This window comes from Lissotriton vulgaris, chromosome 5 (genome assembly GCF_964263255.1).
Source record: "Lissotriton vulgaris chromosome 5, aLisVul1.2, whole genome shotgun sequence".
NCBI classification, from domain to species: domain Eukaryota; kingdom Metazoa; phylum Chordata; class Amphibia; order Caudata; family Salamandridae; genus Lissotriton; species Lissotriton vulgaris.
In genome coordinates, this window is record NC_141693.1 from 756,823,846 (window position 1) to 756,848,138 (window position 24,293).

A 24,293-nucleotide genomic window follows, 5' to 3' on the forward strand; every position below is an offset into this window, starting at 1 on the left:
TTGCTGTTGGAAAGCTTTCAGTGCTAGGAATATAGCTATTAACTTCAGATGATTGATGTGGAGTAACATTTGTTGCTGAGTCCACCTACCTTGCATGGTGTGTTGCAGTAGGTGGGCCCCCCAGCCGGAAAGCGATGCGTCCGCTGTCAAGATTATCTGGGGAACTGGCTCTAGGAACGGTCGCCCCTTGGAAAGGTTTTTGGTGTTCCACCACTGCAGAGAGCGATGAGTCCGACCGTTTACCAACACTAGGTCTGATAATTGACCTTGAGCCTGGTTCCATTGATTTGATAGGCACTCTTGTAGAGGACGCATTTGAAGTCTTGCATGGGGCACTATGAAAATGCAAGAGGCCATCATCCCTATGAGCTGCCTGGAAGGGAGTGTTGTGGCTGAAACTTTGTGAGAAGAGTTTGCATGCTGGCTATCCTTACTGGAGTGGGATAAGCTAGCGATGTTGAGGTGTTTATTTTGGCACAGAGGTACTGTTGTACTTTGGATGGTTGCAGAAGCGACTTGGTGTGGTTTATTGTGAACCCCAAGTTGTGGAGCAGTTGGATCGTGGCATTAGTGTGTTCTACACACTGGTTGTATGAGCTGGCTTTAATGAGCCAGTCGTCGAGGTACAGGAAGACGTGGATGTGCTGTCTCTGTTAATGTGCTGCCACTACTGCTAGGCATTTGGTGAATACTCTTGGTGCTGTTGTGACTCCGAATGGTAGTACTTTGAATTGATAGTGCTGCCCAGTCTATTGCAAATCTGAGATACTTCCTGTGAGCTTTGTGAATGGGAATGTGGAAGTATGTGTCCTTGAGATCTAGAGTAGCAAGGAAGTCGTTTTGTAATAGGAGAGGAAGGACATGTTGGAGTGTGACCATGCGAAAATGGTCTGACTGTATGTATATGTTTAGCGGTCTGAGGTCCAGAATAGGCCATAGAGAGCCGTCCTTCTTTGGGATAAGAAGGTATAAGAAGTAAACCCCCTTGTTTTGTTGGTGCAGAGGAACAGGTTCTATTGCACTTTTTTTCTAGCAAAGATATTACTTCTTGCTTTAACAGTGATAGATGTTCTTGTGACATTGGACGCTGTTTGGGTGGTATGTTTGGGGGGGATAGATGTTGGTTCTAGACAGTAACCTGACTGAATAATTTGTAGCACCCACTTGTCTGATGTGATGTTGGTCCAGGCACAAAGGAATTGTTGCAGTCTTCCCCCCACAGGAGTGGAATGCTGGGGGGAAGGGGAGGAAAGTCATTGGGTAGGGGTGGAGGCAGAGCGGGAGTTGTTGGTTTTGCCTTTGCCTTTGTTGTTACCCCTGTAACCCTCTCTCTGGTAGCCCCTAGTGAATGTGAATTGGCTAGGGGTCTTGTAGGACGTGGAAGGACTTTCGGAGTAATAGCTTCTTGCGTTGCCTCTATATGATGAGCGACATAAAGAACGTCTGGGAGCTTGCAGCTGCAAGGCTCCCATAGATTTCACTGTGTCGGTGTCTTTTTTCATTTTCTCAAAAGACACATCGACATTAGGGCCAAATAAATGTGTCTCATCAAATGGCTGATTGAGGATGGAATTTTGTACCTCAGGTTTAAAACCTGAAATACGTAGCCAGGCATGTCTACGCAAAAGGGTACTGGTATTGATTGCCCTTGAGGCAGTATCTGCGGCATCTAGGGCACAACAAATGGAAGTATTAGTAATATTTTTACCTTCTTGTTTGAGTTCATTGGCCCTATTTTTATACGTGTCTGGTAGATGCTGCATTATGGACTCCACTTCATCATAATGTGCCCGGTCATATCTTGCCAACAACGCTTGGGTATTGGCAATGCGCCAAATGTCACCTGCCTGTGACGCTGTTAGCTTACCGGAGGCGTCCAGGAGCTTAGATTCCTTGTCTGGTGGTGAGGCCTCACCTGATGTTTGTGAATTGGCACGTTAACTTGTGTTAGACACTACCAAGGAATCTAGGGGTGCTGGGCCTCTAATGTAAGCTGGATCAGTAGGGTCAGCTTTGTATTTTTTCTCAATGCGGGGGCTGAGGACTCAAGCCCTGACAGGATCTTTAAAGACCTCTGTTGCATGCTTAATGACCCCCTTAAGCATTAGCAGAATGGCAGTGGACCTTTGTATATTATCGAATGTGTCCAATAAGAAATCTTCCTCCAGGGTGTCAGTGTGTAAATCGACCCCATGGTACTGGGCAGCCCTCTGGACTAGTAGGTTAAAACCTATAGTGTCCTCTGGGGAGGAAGACCTGGAGGGATATACATCGTCTTGAGGGACGTAAAGCACATCAGGGGTGTTATAATCATCCCATGGATTAGGTGACTGAGGGGGACTATTGTCCCCTACATGTTCATAAGCACCCCCACCTGTGTCATCAGAGTCTGTGTCTACATCATCATCTGGTTGAGGGGATGGTGTAGGAGAATGATGTGGTGGAGGAGGTGGAAGAGTGTGGGGAAGTGGAGAAGGGACCTTTAATGGAGAGGTTGCAATGTCTCTCTTCTATGGAGGAGGAAGAGGAGGTGCAGGCCGCTCTAGTGGTCTCTTCTTAGAGCTAAGACAGTTGTCCAGTCTTAGGATCCTTTACAAGAGTCTTTTGAGTAGGATCTGGTAGGAAAGGCTCATCTGTGGATGGCAAGTCTTTCGGTGTTGAAGGTCTCGGTTCCGGAAGTTTTTTTGACACCGATTCAGTAGCTGGTCTAGAGTCTTTTGGCTTAGAACTGTGACCCTTGTCTTTAACTGGAACGTATTTTTTCGGTTCCCTGGGTTTTTTCGGTTCTGAAGCGTGAAAGTCGGGACCTTCAGGTAGTTTTTACTTGGCTCAGAGTGCGGTTTTGACGTTGATGAGCTGGTGCCAATCTTCGGTGCCAAGTGCTTGGGTGTCGAAGCAGCGGTCAGCGTGGATGAGAAAGATGGCTTCTTTTTTTGGTGTTGGTGTAGGATCGAACCCGGGAAGAGGCGGACTAGAGTCCGAGCCGCCTGAAGGCTTAGTAGGCTTCTCTGCCGAGCCCGAGGGCGGGGCGTGGGAAGCAGTCTCTCGGTGTGCACCCTTGCCCGAAGGTGAGGGTGTGACCGAAGCCTTTTTGGAGGGTGTCGAGGAAGGGTCGGGTCGACGTTCTTACTTACAACCCGTTGAGCTGGTGTGATTTCCTCAGCGCTTATTTCGGCTCGCTCCTGCTCAGGCATGTTGACGCCCTCTTGGAAGATGTCGTCCGGGATCGATGCGGACGAGCAAGCCATTGTTCTTCGATCTCGTCAATCCCGAATCGTCTTCTTGGAGCAGAAGGAGGGACAAGCGGAACAGTCTTTTGCCTCGTGCTCCGGTGAGAGGCAAAGGTTGCACACCTCATGTAGATCTGTGTGGGGAAACTTTGATCTACATCGAGGACACCTCATGAATGGCGTCCTTTCCATGAGCCAGAAGGTAAGGTAGGCTCGAAGGCCTTCGTCGACGACCGGAATCGAAAACTTCGAAGTTGTGAAGAGTTGTGTCGATGGGGAGCGCGATCAGAACAATACCGTCGAACTGGGTGAGAATTGCGCGCCAAAGGAAAATCGGTTCCAAACTGGAGCGCTGGAAACACATCCGAGCCTGATGGCGGAAAAAAAAAAATCTGAGGATGGAGCAGATGTCCATGCGCAGTATGGTCCAGAGGAGGAGTCGCCTATCTAGTGACTTCCAAAGAACTTTTCAGGACAAAAACAAACTGCAAACATCCGGGCCTAATACTAGGTGGTGATCTATGCACAGTGTGTAATCGGCAGGTCATATGCCTCGAACAAACTCTTTTCAAGGTCAAGAGGTGTAATGGAAGACTTTAATTAAGTGAGAATCAAATGTAATTCCCACTGTGGCATCACAAAGAGTCTTGTGAGAAATAAATATTGCAAACCTTTAGGAAATCTGATCACAGCAAGTGATTTGAACAAGGACAGCTGGTCTTACAAACGAAAAAATGCTGAAAGGGCCGACAAGCAACCTCTACCAGTACCCACTGCAGTTCTTTGCCTGGCTGAAGTTAGAACCAACAAAATAGTTTGGCCTGCAATGAGTTCCTCTGGAGAATGTCGCAAGAAGCCAAAAATTATCCCAGCGGCTTGCTGTACACCGATTTCGTGGTGCCGGACTGTCAAGATCAAATGTTTAACTTCCGAAGGAACATTAAGGGGAATTAACTGAAAAAGCTTAATCTCCATGCATGGAGGTGCAGATTGTGGAGACCCGGGTGTAATACCCAGCCCTGCCACTGCAACAAAAGATCCTCCAGAAGCATCAACCTTATCACAGGACAGATGGTCAAACCCAGAATTTCTGGGTTCCATCATACTTTACTAGCACAAACAGGAGCTATCAAGATGACTTGGGACCAGTCATGCCCGATCTTCAAAACTCTGGGTAGGAAGGGTAGCGGCAGGAAGGTATATAGGAGTTCTAAGCTCTACTCAAGAGGGAATGAGTTTCCGAGGTAGAGTCTTCTTGGGAATGAGCATAAGTGTTGACATTGCTCTTTCTCTGAGGTGGGGAAGAGATTGAGCCACAGTTCTCCCCACTGCTGGAAGATGCTGTGCCCCACCTGTGGATATAGCTGCCATTCTTGATCTGCTAGGTCTCACTGACTGACTTATTCTGCCCTGGTGTTCAAAGATCCTGTAAGGTGGTGCACGACCAGGGAGATGCCCTAACGACCCTGCCAGTTCTTGAGCTGCAGAGCCTCCTGGCACAGAACCCTGGACTCCAAGTAGCCGTGCTTGTTGCAGTAGCACATGGCGGGGGCGTTGCCTGTGAGAACCTGCCTCTGTACAATAGATGACAAGAAAGCCTCCAACACCAAGCAAATCGATGTGGAGCCGAGTCTCAGCCGGAGACTGAATCCTCTGATCTCCACCATGCCCATTTGACCTCCCCAGCCCAGCAGGGACATGTCTTTCACTACAATTAGATCTGGATGGGGTAGGAAGACCTGGTGAGGTTGCTGGTCCAACTGTGGTCAATCAGTCAGAAATGCAGATTTCTAACAGTCTTTGTGAAACCTGGATGGAATCCGATGAATTCCCTTGGTGCTGGGCCCATTCAGAATCCAGTTCTGACTGCAGAGCGTGCATGTGCCATCTGGCAGGGTCAACAAGCAGGATGCAGGAGGCCAGCAGGCCAAGAAGCCTCATAGCCTTCATTCCTTAGACCCAGGAGCCAGGCTGAAATATCGGGATCAGAGAATGAATGTCCCGGGCTTGGTGATCCAGAGGAAAGGCCCGAAAATCGCACCATATCCAGATGTCTCCGATTAAAGCAAGTCTCTGCGAAGGAGTGAGGTGCGACTTCGATAGGTCAATTGTGAACCTCAGCGATATGAGGAGGTTCGCCGTCATCTGGAGGTGGTCCATGTCGGATTGTGGCGAGCCTGCCTTCAACAGCCAGTCATCAAGGTAGGGGGAGATTGGTAGCCCTAACCTCCGAACAGGGGCAGCAAGCACTGCCATTACATCGGGCACTGGTGAGGCCGATAGGGAGCACATCAAATGGAAAATGCTCCTGGCCCACCTTGAAATGTAGGTAGCATATGTGTTCCTGCAGGATGGGGATATGCAAGTAGGTGTCCTGCAGTTCCTGGATCTAGGGCAGATATCTATGCAAGCATGATCATCTTGAGTTTGTCTTTCAGCAAGAAGGCATTGAGAGAGCGAAATTCCAAAAATAGGATGATGGCTTCCGTCCTTCTAAGTCACAAGGAAGTAGCAGGAAAAACATTGGGTCTCTATTTCAGAGTCCAGTACTCACTCTATGGTTCCTTCTGCCAAAAAACATGCACCTCTTGCCCTATAACAGACAGGTGGTCCTCTGAAAGCTGTTCTGATGTAGGTGGCAGATGTGGAGGATTGCAAACTAATGGCACGGCGTAACCAAATTGAATTGTTTGAAAGAGCTAATTTTTTGGGTGTGATGCTGTGCCACAGCAGAAGGAAGGGGAGGATCCAGCCTCCCATACAATGTGACACTAAGGGCATATTGAAGTGGTTTTGAGGCGGTTTTCACAGGGGCGTATAACTGAGATGCATGCAGGGGTGTGGGATTTCATAACATATCTACTTGTCCATGTGGCAGGTTGCTTTATAAATCTACTTGTCCTGTAACGAAATCCACCTGTCCCTTTGGTGCCATGTAGTGCAGTGACAAATTGTGGCAGCAATCTCATTATATAAGAGCTCTGATATAGCATCTCTGATTATGCCAGGGTCATACCATAGTAGTGTTTGAATACTTGCAATCCCCTTATAATGGCACTTTTCTAAAGATTTACATACTGGGACTGAAGGTAGTGGTAAGCAATAGTTCCCAGGTTAGAATGCCTTTTTGAGTCTGTGCAAACCTACTAACTTGCACGTTTGAAGGGTCTTCAACAACTCTTCTCTAATCTTTTCTCATACTGAGAAATGTTGGAAATTTACTCCTGTCAATGACAGAAGTAAACCTTCTTCCAGAGTTGGGAAAAAAGTGGTTGGAGGGAAAGTGAACTTGCAAACACTCAGATTTACGTATAAGCAAATCTACACATAGCTGCACTTAATGCAAGGACATATACAAAGGGTGCACTTTTCAGACTTTCTTTAATAATGTGGCCCCTAGTTTGGTCTGGCGTTGACCATGACCTTTTGCATCTATTACAATTCTGTCTCTCTCTCTGTTTTGGCTGGCTTCACTGTGAGTACCAGCATTCTGCTCTTTCACAAGGGTCACGTTTCAACCCTAGGCAGAGTTGTATTGTATTGTATATTAGATTTATATAGCGCTTATCACCCAGGGGTCTCTAAGCGCTTGCCTTGGGAACCCGTCCTGGATTTTCCCTGTGAGATAGCCCGTACAGGGCATCCCCAAGGTGAAAGCCAGGCATCCCGCCGCGGGGGGCCGTTGTGGAGATTAAGCAAGCTTAATGCCCAGAGTTGCAGAGTGTGAACCCATGATTAGGTCAGGCACCGAAGCGAGAATTATCGAGTCTGTGGACATTTGATCTCAAGACCCTGCCGCGTCGGGAATTGAACCCTGGTCCCGGGTCTGACCTCTGCTTCAGGGTCTGCCTGCTCTAACCAGTGAGCCACACTTCTCCTTAATATGCGTCAGAGGCGCCCAGGGCCGAAACGTCAAAGTTGCAGTCACATTAATCCATGCAGCTTCCCTGACCTGATTATAAAGTCACACTTAGGTCGAGTATTCATGCTTGTAGGAATGGACTTTTCAACATAACTGTTTTTTGGATTGTCGTATATGTTACCCATTTGTATAGTATATGTATAGCACTTTTTCAGCTATCGCCACAAGTCACCTTTCCTGCACTTCAATCACTTTATCGCTGTGTATTTTATTGCTTTATTGACATTTATATGCATTGATATGTGTACATAATATTCATACAATACAATCGTAACTTTTGACCAAAAATGTCGTCTTTTTGGTGTGTTCCATTTATCTCAATTTAGTTCTTGAAAAGTGTTGTTGAACCATTTTCTACATTTTTACATTAAGTTTGTAATGTTTGCTATTGAAAATTAAAAATTCAGGTTGTATTACATACATTGAAAAAATGAATTGGCGCTCTCCCGACAGAACCACTTCTTTATATATCTCCAGATAACCATGGCAAAAGATTTTCTTTCCTCAGCTGCTGGTGAGGTGCCCAGTCCTCAAGGATATTGCAGGTCCACATATCAAGTTTCCCTCATCATAGGGTGGGGCAAACTTGTCCCCATCAGCACCGTTCTTGTCTGCATATAGCTGACTCTGGTTGAGGTCGGAGTCAAAGTTGGTATGGTATCTGTGCTTAACTGCGTGTTAATGGTATTGTGCCAGAGTCAGAAGGATTGAATACTTACTGTACCACGTCAGAATCATGGTGCAGCCTCACTCGAGATGAATTCAGCTCAGAGTCAGATGGCACAATAGGTTATGGATCCTTCAGTGGCGATGTCCAAGGGAGAGGCTAAGATTTTGTATGCCGGTGCAGAACCCGAAGTAGGTTTGAGTGGCATAAACTTTGTAGTGGACAGCTCTACTGGGGGTAACCCGACTGGAGGCCCTTGGGGTCCGAAGGCAGGAAGAATGCAGAGGAAGTGCAACATGGCCTCCCTGAACGCTTTTATCTTCTGCAACGTCGCCAACAGACCCAGAAAGTCGGGATGTATTGGGATCAGGATTGAAATCAACTCCTCAGTGGGATAGGAGGAAGCTAGAGAGGCAGGCGACACCCTTGAGCCTTTTATAGTGATTGAGAGTAGTAGGAAGGAGCCAAGTCCCACTTGAACAGCAGCAGGACCCGTGTGGAGTCTCACAGTGTTGTCAAGTAGAGCTTTCCCTCGTGTTTTCTGATGTTTTTCGGGTTCATTTGGGTGCCGCTGTTGCTGGCTTTGGAGTGGTGCGCTGAACCCGAACAACAGATGCACATTTCGTCTGTTTGTGGCAGTCTGTACAAGGTTTAACCCTGTGGTCTAAGGAAGTAACATGGTCCCTTGCACTTTGCTGGATTTGAGAGAAAAAATATCTTCAAGAGATGAAAACAAGAAGCTGCACTCCACATCTGCAAAGGAAGGCGTGCAAAGAGAGGAACTGATGTCACATCTGACTCCGATTGTTACTTTCGGCATGGAACTAAGTTGGCACAGAGCCACACAATGCAACCTACTGGCCCCGCAGGAGCGCAGCTTTTTTAGTTTTGCATCAGGTCGGACACCTGTGGGTATTTACGAGGTGAGGAACCAGCAGTTAAAGTGCAGCCTTGAAAGACCTATTCCACCAAAGATTTACAAATCCTTGTTTTTTTGTAGGCTTCATTTCTAGAAGTGATTTCCCAAATACAAAACAGTGAAACAAAGTTTCTAGAAACGTTTTGGTTAGGACAGCGATTTATGACTTGAGTCACATGTTCATTGATGTGCATGCAGAACGGTGCTGTATAAAGGAATACACACAAACTATTAATTAACTGTTAAATTGCACTTGCTAAGTAAATTAAGAGGAGCACTATCTTTGTTAAGGTTGCTGGTCACATCCCATGTTATTGGGAGTCTAGATCGTAGCCAAGGGCTTTCCCCCAAGACCTCCATTTGTCCTGGCAATTATAGGAACAGTTTTTTTCCCCAAGGACCAACTGGGCTAACATCTAATAATTTGGAATGCAGAGACCTAGATTGGGTAATATGGAGACGGTAGGATCTCAAACTGCACTTTCTATAAAGTTTAGCTGTAAGATGGTTTATAGATTATTTGTGCGTTAAACTAAGCAACCACAGATACATTAACGGGAACAACTCTGGCAGTGGTGACCACTGTCAAACTCAGAAAGCTAGGACAGCAGCGCGGTCATTGGGCAGGGGTGTCATACTCCATCAGTAGAGTCCTGTGAGTTGAGAATCCTTAGCAATGGGTCTTGCACCAATTCTTACAGAAAACCTACACGCCAGACCCCCACCCCAAAAGACAGTCTGATTAGATTTGTGGGAGACTGAGAGGAGCTAAGCGGACACATGAAAAGGTGTTTATAAGAGGATGACTCTAATTTTGGAGAGGGCCGGTAAGAGAGGCATTATCATAATCAAAATAAGAACTACAAGTGCTTGTACAGAGTTTGAGAGTAGCACGTGATCATTCTAAAACAAAATTGTACGGTTTGACATTACGAAGAATTCATTAGGTGACATTGTGTTTTCCATGACACAATCTTTAAATGCGCTTTGAGGCTAAACAAGCTATCCAGTTATTGGCCGAGGTGGCCAGCTAGAAGGAAATCTCTAGAGCAGCAAGCCAAGCAGCTGTGCTAAGGTCAAATAAGAAGCAGAAATGGATAAGGCACTGTAAGATTTGTGGCACCAAATTCTCAAAATACAAACTCCAGCAATATTTATTAAGAAACTACTGACAAATCTTAAGCAGACTTTTTTTTATTCCTTTTGCTTAGTCTTTTTTTCTCTCTGGCCCATTTGTCATCTAGTATCTAGAAAACTGTACCATTAATAACTTTACATTTTTTATGAAGTAAGGAGCTGGCGTGGAACTTTCAATAGGGGCCATATTCCCATAAATAGGTGTTGAAAAGGACATTAGTTGAAATCACAAGGAAGCCTCCTGCACAAATGGTCAGAAAATCTACCTACTTAAGGGCACTATGTCATGGAAGATACAAAGCCAGAATGAAAATTAAGTGCGTTAATTCCCATGCGTTTGTGAAATATCACCCCCACCCACCTTTTTTTTAAGCAAACGGAAGACACTGTCAATAAGACGCCCAGTATGTGTCAACTTCATTTAGGAGAAAAGCGAAGATTTAGCACGCAATGTTTGATAAACGTTGGTGGCCAACAGGGGTGTGTGGCAAAAGTCACACTTACCAACTGTATATCTCAGTGGCTTAACTGCCTCCTACTAAGATCGGTGTCTAGCCTTTTTTAATTTTGGCAGGATACACTCATCATTTTGCCTTTTCAAGGTGGATTAATGTATTACAATTATTCTGGGTAAGCGTTATTCCTCTTATGTACATGGTTACATTTTTAGAGTCACAGTGAGAGGCACACTGCAGCATTTGGGAGGAGTGTGCTTCGCACAGGCCTGATATTTTATTGATCATCCTTTGGTCTATTCGGGATTACCAATGGGAAATCAAACTAAAGCCAAGGCCACTGGAATTCCCACAATTCCTGTGCAGTAGCATTTTTGGATTCATTAAATATTTTCTGCATTTACAATATAATCCTCCACCTGTAGCATGATTGCCAGATTTAAAAAAAACATGTTTCTTCCTCCATGTTCTCTCAGATCAAAAGGCACTAAATGTTCCACCCAGAGACCAATACAGTGCCAGAAACATAGGACCTTTACTGGGTGCATCTCTGAGCTGCTGATTGCTATAATCTGGCAGTTAGAGGAAGAAGTATTGACAAGATGGTGTTGATATCCATAAATAGCAATCTTGATATATGAAGTTTATTTTTTCATTAATCAACTCAATACATTTTGGAATTTTTCTAATCCAGAACTTGATAGAGCATGTCTTAAAGTAGCTCCTTTAGTATATTTGTATAATATCATCTTAAAGCATTCTCTTATACAGTCCCATGCACATATCACATACCTTCCTGAAGCTGTATACCATAATGTTATGTAAGGAGAGTAAGTGATTAGAGTACATCCTTATCAAAAGGCACAATATTATAGAATGCCCTTAAGAAGTAGCTTGTCAACATGGCAAGTGCATGTAGCATGTAATTTGAAAATTTTCTTAGCTGGTATCTGAAGCCTAACCTTACAGTATGTATACGGTCAGTAATTTACACAGGGCACCATTTGACCATTTAGCCAATTACTATGCACTGTCAATTAGAAGACCCTAAACATGATGTAATTTACTTAAAAATAAACAATGTAGTCAAGCGAGAAACCTGGCTTCGAACCAGAGGTCATGCTTCCAATGTCTTTACAGTGTCTACTTGAGAGTAAATATTTATGGAGAGTCCTTGCAGTGTGTCCCTGTAGATTGTACAGTTGAATGTTCATTACAGGAGTCTCTAAACCGTACTATAGCATAAGAGTAATCCCCAACAAGTCATTGGATGTCTAGAGTACATAAAAAAGTAGATATAATGAAATGGTGGAAGTCTACATTCCGCTGGTTTTGTGCAACCAGTTTATGTCTAAGAGGGGTGTGGGGGACAGTGCTTTCTTACCTCTTTGCACAAGCCATGGAGCAGAAACGTTTGGACCGCTTGAACTTGTACTCAAAATCCACACGACCACAAAGTTCACATTTTAGTTTAGGGGTGTTCGCATCATCTTTGGATTCTGAGAGAAAAAAGTAATGAAAACAATTACTCACAAGCAAAGGAACGTAACAGTTGCCAGCAATGGGTGAAGTGTATGTGACAACAAGGAATATTTCCAATGTTCTGGATGGTATCACTACCAGTGCACTCCAGTATATCACCCCATGGGCCCTTTTCCTGTAGTTTCATGTTGCATGAAGGCAAGCTAAAAATTAACTTCTGGTTCAAAGTCATCCTTTAGTGCAAAGACTATGACATTTGAAGGAATACTGATTCAGATTCATTTAATTAATAACACCAGAGAGTATACTAATCACAAAATTACAAGGGACTGATCTGTCTGTAGATTCTTAATGTGGCTAAAGATCAAATGTATTCAAGCAACATACATGACTAGATATGGTATGTTGGTTCCATGTCTAATTTCTAGTCTGCTAGGGCTAAAGGGGCAAGGAGACACTTTGGGCACGCTCATCATCTCACGTTCCTCAACGCCCCTTTTGTTGGTAGGGAATTTTGAGTCTTTTATTGCAATTAGGTCAGTGTACAAGAATCCTGAATAAAAAACAGATTTTTTAAAGTGCCCCTGATTTATTTTCCATTTGTGGCTCTTTTTAACATTGTGCCTTATTGTTTTTGTCATATTGTTTTCAACACCTAGGATATGCTGTACCATTATATTGATCCCTCTTTGTAATGTTCAATCCCGTAATATCAGTGCTCTCTATGATTAGCGGGATGCATTTGTTCCCACTAATTTACAATGTAGTGCATCCTGTTTGTATTGTACATTGGGACAGGTATCATGTTGTTCTGTATGATTGGCAGAAATAATTTCACTGCTAGTTTTCAGTTCCACAACCTTTACTGTGCAACTGTAATTGTGCACAGTATATTTACCTTGTGCCTTCAGTCACTGCATGTGTGTTCCTCAACTGTCAGGGACTCATTCATTGGGATGGTGGCGGAGGATTTCTGAATGGCTGTACTGCAAGACATTACCTTATGTTCTGCAATTTTAGGGAACTAACCACCATAGATCTGCCATGTCTCCTTTATCTGTGCCCTTTTGGTAACAAATTTTGTGTTGGTCTCATAAGTAATTGGCATGGGGGGCTAGGTTGATACATTACGGTATCTTCATCAGTAATTATACTCCCTACCTTGCTGTCCTAGACGGACATCTGTTAGATGGCAGTATTCTGCCGGATGGAAGCTATCCCATAAGGAAATGCAATGGCATTTGGATGTATGCACAGGCTACCAGGAAGATATTTAACTCTACTGTTGTTAAATGTTATTTCTTGAGGCTCATTGCAATAACTTCATAATGCCATATATGGAATTACAGCATTCCTGAACACACTTTCCTCTGACGGTCCAATAGCCTACACAACTATATACGTGAACATACTGAATTTTATGCTAGAAGATAATTTGACAAACCCTGAACTGTACCTATGCCCTGTGTTTTGGGATTATAGGCATATGAAAGAAAACTTCCTTGCAAGCGATCCAACACATGTTCTGGAACCCTTTAATTTGGCGGTGTGTGTTTTAGTGGAGTTTTTGTTAGCAAAGTCTATACAATACTTAAAGCACACGGTCACATAACCATCTATCTTAGGTAACTAATTTGTGGGGAAAATATTTCAGCCCCTCCACGACTGGGGACATGTTATCAAAGCATGCTGTGTCTTTTTGAGAATCATTACTTTTGTATGGCAGTGCTTATTCTGTGACACCCTCTTGACAGACCTGCAATGCACCTCCACTTTAAGGAGGTAACTGTGTTTTGTGATGTAGCCTGCCACTGTTAAATTTAGCCTTGGCCTTAAAATTTCTATCTACGTAAATGGGGTTTTGAAAATTAACGGTTGCCTATGCTTTGAAGTTCCCTCAATGCCACAGAACAGAGTACTTTTCTGTTTTTTTATTTTCTTTAAAGGTGCACCTGCTTGCTTCCCAAGTAGGGATGAGCCATCAAAAAGCATTTTGTGCACATTTAATTGTGCGTTAGGTCAGTACCGAGATACGCTTAGAAACAATCATTTTCATACTATTACAGTAAGCAGCATTAAGCACTGGGATCTTTGATGCAGCCATGAGCTATATGCTGCCATTCAGTTCTAATTTCCTAGGGTTTTTGGCATTAAGGAAGACTTCAGCAGTTTTGTTCTCCACACTACAGGGCCTACCTAGTTCTTGGTTGCCAAAAATGTGCTTGCACAAACTTTTTTCATATCGTAAGAGGAAGCATTGGCCACTTTTCAACTGGTCTCCCGTATATTATCTTTGAAGGAAAGGACTACACAGCAGAAATAGCCAGAGCTATCACATATCCTTGCTTTTCAAATAAGTATTTCCACTGTTCTGTCTTGATAGTAGTACCGATTCTATGCTATGTGACACAAAGATGGCCTTTATTCAAAGTGCTGCTTCACAGTCTTGAAACAGCAGAAGATCTACGCCCTAACACAAGCTATGTGAGTTTTGCTCTTAATGTAGTTATGTGCTGAACACTAGTTTTAAGTGAGGGTCCTTGTTTCACCACCTACACATAGGGTCCACTAGGAAATGCCCAGCAACATGTCCTTTCTCATCATCTGTGTCATGTTTCCACCAATGGTGCTTGCATGTGTTTATTTATCCCCTCCTCGGTCCCCATCTGTGCCCTGCTCAATTCTTTACTCTTCTGCCCCCATGGTTGCTAAATGCCAGCGCTCCTCTCCAGTGGCCCTTGCTGGTGTCACGTTCATGCTCGCGCTCTCTTAGCAAGCACAGGGCCTTTTCAGAATCAGTAAGCATTGGCCTGATATCTATTATTGGTGCAGTTACTCAATCAAATATCTGTATCCTGCATCAATTATGTTGGAGATTTTGCAATAAGTTCTTTACATGTATACTTCATATCATAGGATTGAGTTTTTTTAGTAGATGAGCAGGATCCTCCTTTACAGTGGGTACGCCTATTTGAGATATTGGAGGGATTATGACCAGCATTATAGGTCCCAGACACTGGATTTTCTTATTCAATCTCCTTTTGAAGCAGATTTGAGTGAGTACTCGAAAGTCATTTTAATTTCTTCTGGTATTTAAGTAGTTGACACTATCCTAGTATTGAAATCTCAAGTGTGCCCTTTATTTAGCCCTCTGAAATATTTTTGGCGTCCAACAATTTTTGCTAGGGTGGAGAGGTCTTTAGTGTCTTCCTATTGTACTTACTGTGGGGTAAAATGCTCAAATTACAGGCTTGCAAAATGTACGAGTCATGCAGTCTCTGCTTTGTCCGTCTTTCTGAATGGATTTTCTTTCTAGTTGCCAAAATGTCTATCTTAAAAGATCTTGAAATGGGCAAAAGTTATTATTACTCCATTTTTGGCGTTGGCATTTCCCATTTGTACCTGCAGTGCACACAAAAAGCATTTCTGCACCAGACTGCTGCTTTTCCTCTTTCAAGGTCTAGGATTTGCTGGTCAAGTTAGAGTTAGATTCTTTGCTATCCTGAAGTCTGTTGGTTTGCCGTTTCAAGCATTCTGTGCCTGCTTTTTTTTCCTCCAAATTTGAGGCGATTGCTGGTGTAAGGATGATGATCTTAAGCACTAAAACGACCTTCCTCTTTTTCTAAACCTAAAGCTATTTCGGATCAGAAAGTGCATCAGCTTTAACTGCTATCTTCACCCACTTCAGAGATTTCAGCTTTAAACATCTCTTCAACAGAACTCAAATTCTAGAATTTACCAGCGGTCATTGCAGGGAGAGCTAAACGGTTCTTTCAAAGTTTGTGTTTTTTGGCAACATTTTCAGTAGTCTTTTCACAAGTCCTCACAATTACCCTGAAATAGGCACCAGTTACACACTTATCTTTTTTAACAACAAGGGACCCCAATTCAGTCAGCTAGGGACCTCGGGGAACAATTTTCTAAAGCAACAGTGGTCCCATGCAATTCTCAATTCACACTCAATAAATATAGACAAAATCAGATCTATATTGTTAGAATGATATGTCCAGCCGGACAGAGGTCATTCATGTTTACTTAATAAACAAAATTCAAACATAGAGCAAGGATACCTTCCACAAAGCCCCTGTGAGGTGCACAAGCCTGTGCCCAACACTAGCGGGGTGATTTACAGTTGGAGAGGATAGGAAAGGTTTTAAGGCAAACAAGCGTTTTTCTGTTTACATGTACATTGCACAGAAAATATCAGACAGCACCATTACATCAGTTTCATCAACCAGATATATATGTATAAGGTGCATGAGCAAGTCGACGGCGTTTCGGTTCCCCTTAAAGGGTCATGGGAACCATCATCAGGACAAATAAATAATTGCCTTATTACACTCAACCTCTAATTGCCGAGGCAGTGCGTTGTTTACATGGGGCAGGTCGATGCTCGAAAATTAGCCCGGACCGAAAGCCCAAACTGGGGCTCGGGATTTCCGTGTTACAGAGTCGTAACCGGACGGCGCCAGGGTAGCCAGAATCGGCGGTCATGGAGGAATTCCCTGGCGCCGTCCGGTTACGACTCTGTAACACGGAAATCCCGAGCCCCAGTTTGGGCTTTCGGTCCGGGCTAATTTTCGAGCATCGACCTGCCCCATGTAAACAACGCACTGCCTCGGCAATTAGAGGTTGAGTGTAATAAGGCAATTATTTATTTGTCCTGATGATGGTTCCCATGACCCTTTAAGGGGAACCGAAACGCCGTCGACTTGCTCATGCACCTTATACATATATATCTGGTTGATGAAACTGATGTAATGGTGCTGTCTGATATTTTCTGTGCAATGTACATGTAAACAGAAAAACGCTTGTTTGCCTTAAAACCTTTCCTATCCTCTCCAACTGTAAATCACCCCGCTAGTGTTGGGCACAGGCTTGTGCACCTCACAGGGGCTTTGTGGAAGGTATCCTTGCTCTATGTTTGAATTTTGTTTATTAAGTAAACATGAATGACCTCTGTCCGGCTGGACATATCATTCTAACAATATAGATCTGATTTCGTCTATATTTATTGAGTGTGAATTGAGAATTGCATGGGACCAGTTACACACTTGGCATTTATCCATCCATTATAAGTTTCCATGATATCCAGAATAAAAAAAAAAGATCATATAAATGTATCAATTAAGGACTTCTGATTAAAACAAATCTGATTCAGGACATTCATATCCAACTTGAAAGGAAGGTAATCCGCACTCGTCTTCTGTGACGGTAGCAGTGCAGAAACCCAAGAGAAATGCCCCTTACCCCTGCAACCCATCAAAACCAAAATATTAATTTGCATTTAGGAGTACGTGAAGTAGTTCTTGTAGGAAAGTAGCCCCTTTTGACATGGTCACCCACACTTTTTGCTTAAATACCCCTCACACACCAAAAGGGCCCTTGGTGTCATGCTTCATCATGGGGGGTCTTCCTGCCACGCTGTGGGACAGGGCGTGCTACGACTAGCGACTACGCTGGAGCACTGTTATTGTAGTGCTATGTGTGATGTATGGGTAGCGAGAGGAAGGGTCAGGGGTGGATGAGGTGAGTGGGTTAAAAAGTACCTGGCCTTGTGGACTTAAGGAATTTAATAGGTCATAGGCTGGTACTGTTAAAATGGTAATTCGGAGATTTCCTGCGTTTTAATGTGTGGATACTCCTGGTCAAGTCAACTGGTGGCCAAGTTTGAAAGATTGAAACGCCCCAATAGGTCTTAGTAGATCAAGATCGTAAGAGCATAGGAGCAGGACTGTACTAATCCAGGATTCCAGAAGGAGTCAGCTGAAAGACCCAAGCAGGGCATTGGCTCAATTTAAAACAGCTACCACCCTGATGAGTAGAGGCTTAACAACAGTGGTAACTCTGCACATCTTTTAAACTGAAAATAAACTGGAAGCAGTGTACACAAAAGTGGGTTTGGTAAAGTGTAAGTCAAAGTTAAGGGTGGCATGTGAAACCTGGTGAAGAAATAAGAAAACCTCAAAATATTTCCCATTTAACACTACTGGACACATGATACATCTAACCTCAGCATTTTCAGAAGTGTAGCAGAATTTCACAAGTCCTGATACCACAGTTTGCAAGTTAGAATTGTATCCAAATTTCTGGTAACATGCCCTGAACATAAGGAAACATGCACTGAGATGTTCAAGGGTCAAACAAAAAGTGTGAAATCTAATATTTTGATAGACAGGGCAGATGTAAATATTTTCTTTTCTTTGCAATCTTAATTGGACGAAACAAAAGAAAAAATTCAAACTCTAGCTAAATAGGAATAGGGTGCATGGTGCCAACTAAGTTTACCTTGAGGGAAAGGTTCCTCCATCTCGGAGTCCGTTGTTGTGGTGGTAGTGGTGGTGGTAGTTGTAGTGTCCTGTTGCGGGCTTTTCTCAACCAAGAGGGCCTGCTGGTATTTCTTCTTCAGGTTCTCGACTGGCAGAGATGAACGTCCTACCTGCAAGAGAAAACAGGTGTTTGTTTGGTTTAAATGGTGCCTGACAGGCAGAGTTATTCATATGCCGGGCATTCCTATGCAGTTCTTAGCACAGGAGGCACCACTATCCTTTGAAAGGAAATCTTGTCTCATCTACCAAGTCCTTTTTATTTTTATTTAAATACTATGCAATGCACATAACACTACAGACTGCATTTATATTGTTATTGTGTTTCACAAAGAAATAGTTCCCATACAGAAAAATATGCGTCGGTTGTTCTTGAAATGGTTTTGAGGTGACTTTTTAGATGGGTCAGGTTTGTGTGGCTGGTGAACACCGGATGGAAAGTTTATGTAAACAGATGCGCATCACACAGCTACCGGAACTGCTTTGGCCCCAAAATTAGCCAGATGCGAGCTCCAGATACCCGAGAGATTACTTCGAAAGAAAGGCCAGCAATGATAGTGTCATAATAGTGGCCCTCATGGTGTGGACTTTGAAGAATGGGATGTTTGTGTACCAGGTACATAGTTTTGAAATGTATGTCTTCAAGGATGATACAGAGGTCCTGGAATATATATATATGATTTAACATGGGTGTGGAAGGAGAGTGACTAAAGTTTTTGTAATGTTTTAGAGATGCATTCCTAGCATGTCATAACAGTATCAAACTAGATACTGTATTTGGACCATTTAGACAGTATGTCTGCCACAGACACATAGATCTAGAAACACTAGACAAACGATGAGAACAAAAGGTGTTGGATGCCACTGCATAGTTGTTTGACTGGAGGCATGGTTTTAGCGGTGTCACAGCAGTTTAAGGGGGCCGTGCAGAGCCTAAGGCCTCAGTTGGGACGTACGACAAAATAATATCTAGTGGTACTGGTAAATTTGGGAAAGACAGGGAAAACGAAACGGTTTCTTACCTGTAGGAGTACTTTTGCAGCTTGAAGAATTGTGTGGATTTACATGCTGTGCATTATTCTGTCAACTACTGGGTTAGGTCCAGAATTCAACAAAATAGTGGTAGTCCTTTCTCAATGTTTTTTGTTTTTGTTGGGCGTCGACGGTTCCACCATTTGGTCTCCTATCCCACCTTTACTGATGTCATATGCCCTCTCCGGAAGTTCCCAATCGTCACCATCTTCAGATTTTTGTTTTCTTCTCCATTCTTCGAAGGGTGGTGGGTGGGCCGCTTGTAAATCCAGAAAATTCTTCAAGCTGCAAAACTACTCCTACAGGCAAGAAACCATTTAGTTTGGAATTGTGAATCTTTTTTGGATTCATGTGCTGTGCATTGATTGTGTAGTGATTTTTAATCTTACGACACAATGAGTGTCTCTTCCATTTGGCTATGTAACACTTTCTTGATGTTGGCCTTCTTGCTTCTCTGAGACCAGCCATTGTGTTTTCCGGTGGACTTAGATGTCTGCATTCTAAATCGTCAGGAGCCATGCTGCCAAACTCAAAGTCTCTGGTTGTAGAACTCTCCTCCCTCACCATTGACAGCAGGTCTTGTTGTTTTGGTAATCTCAGAATATTGACCTGCACTAATTCTATTAGTTCCGAAAACAACGTTTGCCTCGCACAGAGGGGCAATCAGTATTAGTGTGATTTCGGCCTATTTGCATTTGTTGATCACTTTGTAACAGTGGTATAGGGGGAAAAGCGTATGACAAATATCCCTGTCCAGTTTATTAACAGAGAATTCCAAAGTGATTGGTGATTTGGCTTTCTGGACACAAAGTATTGGCATTTTGCGTTCCTTGGAGTTGCGAATAGATCTACTTCTGGAGTTCCCCATGGCCTGAATATCTGTTTGAGTACTGCTTGATTGAGTTCCTATTCGGGGGCGCTTGATGCTAGTCTGCTCAATTTTTCTGCTTATACATTGTCTTTCCCTGGTAGATTTACAGCGGTTAGATCTATTTGAGTCTGAATTGCACACTTCCAAATTTCTTAGGCTAGCTTTGATAGGGCAAAGGATTGAGCTCCTCCCTGTATGTTTATATAGCACACTGTAGTGGTATTGTCTGTTTGAATTAAGATTATTCTTCCCCACAGCTCTTTCTGAAAAGCACTTAAGGCTAGGAACACAGTCTTTCGTTCCAGGACATTAATATGCTGGATTGAATCTTGTTCTTCCAAACACCTCTGACCTTGATACGAGTCCATAAGATCTCCCCAACCCATATGTGAGGTATATGAAGTTATGATTTCTGTTGGGAGTTGGTTGTGCAAATTGCCTTACTTCTGTTATATGTGATCTGTTCCATTTCCTCTTGTAGTTTCTGTGTGACGACCACTAGATTTTCCCAACTCCCTGTAACTTATGACCATTGTTTCTGAAGCCATTCCTGAATTGGTCTCATAAGTAATCTCGCATAGGTAATGAAAGGGATGCATTAGGCCATCTTCCACAAGGTTTTCCCCACAGAGCTTGCCCCATCTAGCAAGGCAAGTTTCTTAAAGTCGAGACACTATCCTCTTTTTGCTGGGTTATACCTTCCCTACTATTGAATTGATATTTGCTCCTAGAAACTGTTATTCTTGTTCTGGATTTGGTGCTTTTCTTTTCTATATTTATAGAGAATTTCAGTGTGACTAGAGTCCACATCAAGTCTTGTATATGTGCATTGCATTTACTGAAGGAGTTTGCGCTCACTAACCAATTGTCTAGGTAAGGATAGACCGGATCCCCTGTCTACTCAAGTGTGTCGCTACTGCTGTTAAACACTTTGTAAACACTCTTGAAGCTGATTTTATCCTGTTAGCCAGCACCGTGAATTGATAGTAAGTCGCATTCACTACAAATCACAAATATTTTCTGAATTTTGGATTTATTGGGGTGTGCAAGTAAGCGTAGTTTAGATCTATAGTTGCTATGGAATCCCTTCTTTGTAACTGTGGTATTACCTCCTGTAATGTTGTAATTTTGAATCTTTGTGGCTTTATAAAACTTGTTTATAAATCAGGTCTAGAAAAAGGCATAGAGATCCGTCTACTTTTGGGATCAGAAAATATGTTGAGTAATTTCTTTCTTGATCTCTTCTCCGAGCACCCTTCCTATTGCCCTCTTTACCAGCAACTCCTCTACTTTCTTGAGTAGATGTGACATTTCCTCGTTTGATCGATCCTTTATCTTTGGTCGCCTTGATTTTATCAGCTCATTATCTTTCTTGAGGTGTTGCAGAGTTTCATTCACTGTGCTGCCAAAAAGTTGTTCGCCATTGAAAGGTGTATTTCTAATATTTGCCTGTACCTCAGGTTTGAATCCGGAGATTCGCGGCTAAGAGTAGCGTCTTAAGGTTGTTCCTGCAATCATTTGCGACTTGCGGTGTCTGCCACGTCTGATGCCGATTTGAGTTATGTACAGATTTAACAAAGTAAAAGAACTAAGGGTGGTCAGGAGAAAGCAATATCTCTGGTGGTTAGCACAAGCGCTTATTGATTTGAACCAAGAGACTTGATCTAAGCCATATATTGTTTCGACCCTGACAACCCATTATTAATGTGTTGTGGCGGGTCTTCTTCAGGACAACAGTAAGGGAGACAGCCCCACGCAGGGTAGAATTCCCTGGGACGTCCCTCGATGAGTGAAGGTTGCTGTTGATCTGCAAATGTCAGGAAAACTCTGAGTTGTTGATGCAAATCAAGTGAGGCAGTCTTTAAGATCTAAGTGAATGCTGTTGTAAGCTGGCTGTTGAAGGAATAATCAGCTGGTTCGGGAGAAAAAGAATTTGATCCTCAAAGTTAGCCAGACATCTATCCTGGTATTTTGTGTGTGTGCTCCGCTGCAGTCTTTCTCTTTTTCTTTTATTAGTCAGGTAGGTGCCTCATGAATTTCGCCATTTACTCTCAATGTTGGTGCGCATACATGTTAAGAAGGATGTTGGAATTTAATATTTGCCATTGAGTGACTGCGCTCCTCTCAAACTTCCTGGCCATTAGATCGATTTTCTCACTTTCCTTGTCTGATGTTGGGATATTGGCTTTCTTTCTTCCTTGCCGTGGACGTAATGATTGAGTCTGCAGACATTGTTTGCTTTATTTATGACGGATCTTTTGATGAATGTTTACACTTTTGTTCAGCCCTCATATCCCTGAAACACTCCCAAACCTTCTTGAACCTCCTACTCCTAGAAGGTTTCCTCCTCTTCTTTTAGAGGCTCTGGTGTCATTGGAGGATCAGACTTGTCGATCTTTTTGATTGGTGTCAATGTTTTTTGTGAAATTCCTTAAGTGTAGCTTCAAAATCCCCTTTCTTCTGAATTAAAGCTGCCATCTCTGCCTCGAGTTGCATTTTTATCCTCGCAATTACCACCTAGCGCTCTTCGGGGTTGAGCATCAGTGTCTACTTTCTTTTTCATATTGAGTATTTCTTTCAGCGATGTGTCGGTCGTTGAGGTTTTTGAATCCTCCCAAACTCTCCATTTTTTTATACCAAACAATCTTGACCCTCCTCCTCATAGAAGGATTCCTCCTCTTCTTCTAGAGGCTCTGGTGTCATGGGACGATCAGATTGTCGACCTCCTTTTTAACTTGTTTTTTTGGTGTCAAAGTTTTTTGTGCAATTCCCCGAGTGTAGCTTCAAAATCCCCTTTCTTCTAAATTAAAGCTGTCATCTCTGCCTCGAGTTGCATTTTTATCCTCGCAATTTCTGCCAAGCGCTCTTCGGGGTCGAGCGTCAGCATCTACTTTCTTTTTGTCGTCGAGGAATCTTTCGATGATATGTTGATCGTTGAGGTTTTTGAATCCTCCGAAACGCTTATATCTCGATTTCTAACATCTTTTGATGCACTAGCCTTTTCGGGGCACTCGCCTCCTGTGGTGTCCCTGTGGAAAAATCCAAAGGACACTCTGTCTTTAGGTCTGCCTTCGCTCAGCGATTTTTTTGACGTTGAGGCTCCCTTTTTTATTTTTGAGTCTGGTCTTTGAGACTCTGATAATGAATGTTTTTTAGGTGTTACCTATTTCTTTTCTGTTGTCTTGCGAAATTCTCCTTAGACTTAGATGATTCTTCGGTCGGCGTCTGAAGCTTCATCCTCTGCCTCTTCTGCGAGGTTGTCGCTCGACAGACCCAGGTCTTTTAAAGCTGGTGTTTGCCCCAGTTCCTGCTTCTCTATTGCCTTCAAGGTCTTCTGCTTAAACCCCACACAGTTCACAGTTGTAGCCTCTATGGTTGAGTGGTAGACAGAGGTTACACATCTGATGTTGGTCATTCTACTCAAATTTATGATGGCATTTCGAGCAGAATTGAAATGGAGACTTCTCTGTCACAGAACAAGCAATCTCCTGTCTGGGCAGTCTCTAATCGACATTGAAAAACTCCTCTGATGACAGAAATCTTCCCCGGTACCTTTATTCAGTGATCTTCAGTTTTTTTCGACTTCTTTGACAAACTTCATCTGACCTTCTTCCTTTTCCTTAATTTGAGAGCCCTCAGCTAAGAATCCAGACCCAACGGTGGAAAAAAAGAATCTGAAGATGGTGACCACAAGTGGGAGCTTCCGGGCAGGGCGAGTGACAGGATAGGACACTAAATGGTGGAATCATCAACACCACCCGATAGAAAAGGAACTACTATAATATTGGAGAATTAGGTACCACTAGATAGCAGAATATGGCACAGCATGTGAATCCATAAATGATTCATGCTGCAAAACTGTCCCTATCTGTAGCATTTACACACTAAACAGACAAAGGTATGTGTTGCTGGAGGTAGTTGGAGGCCCAAGAGTCAACCAAGCTTCAATAGCAGTAACGGACGAGTTACTTACCTTCGGTAACGATGTATCTGGTAGAGATACAGACTAGCCGCAGGTTCCTTAACTTAGAATATCCCCAGGCGTCAGACTGGATCCGGAAAACTTTCCCCAGCAGCACGCCTGCACGCCGGGGGCGGCGCTGCATGGCTCCGCCCTGACGTCGTCCGCAGACGTGAAATCAGCGGAGCCATATATGCCCCTACCGGCGAGCTGACGTCAGTTTTTCGTTGGAGAAACTTTTCCGCGCCACAATGCGGAGCCACCACCACCAAAAACGTAGAATACGGGAAC

The 24,293-nt window shown here is 43.4% G+C and overlaps 1 protein-coding gene across 7 annotated transcripts in view; it reads right to left on the reverse strand.

The window, feature by feature from the left end:
• The window catches only part of PHC2 (polyhomeotic homolog 2), a 690,492-nt gene that overhangs the window by 40,778 nt on the left and 625,421 nt on the right, over positions 1 to 24,293 (reverse strand). For all 7 annotated transcript variants that reach the window (XM_086922215.1, XM_086922217.1, XM_086922216.1 and 4 more), the window contains 2 exons: positions 18,101 to 18,251; positions 11,715 to 11,829 (listed from right to left, as the gene is read on the reverse strand). In XM_086922215.1, the coding sequence (XP_086778341.1) occupies positions 11,715 to 11,829; positions 18,101 to 18,251 (266 nt within the window). The remainder of the gene's footprint in view (positions 1 to 11,714; positions 11,830 to 18,100; positions 18,252 to 24,293) is intronic.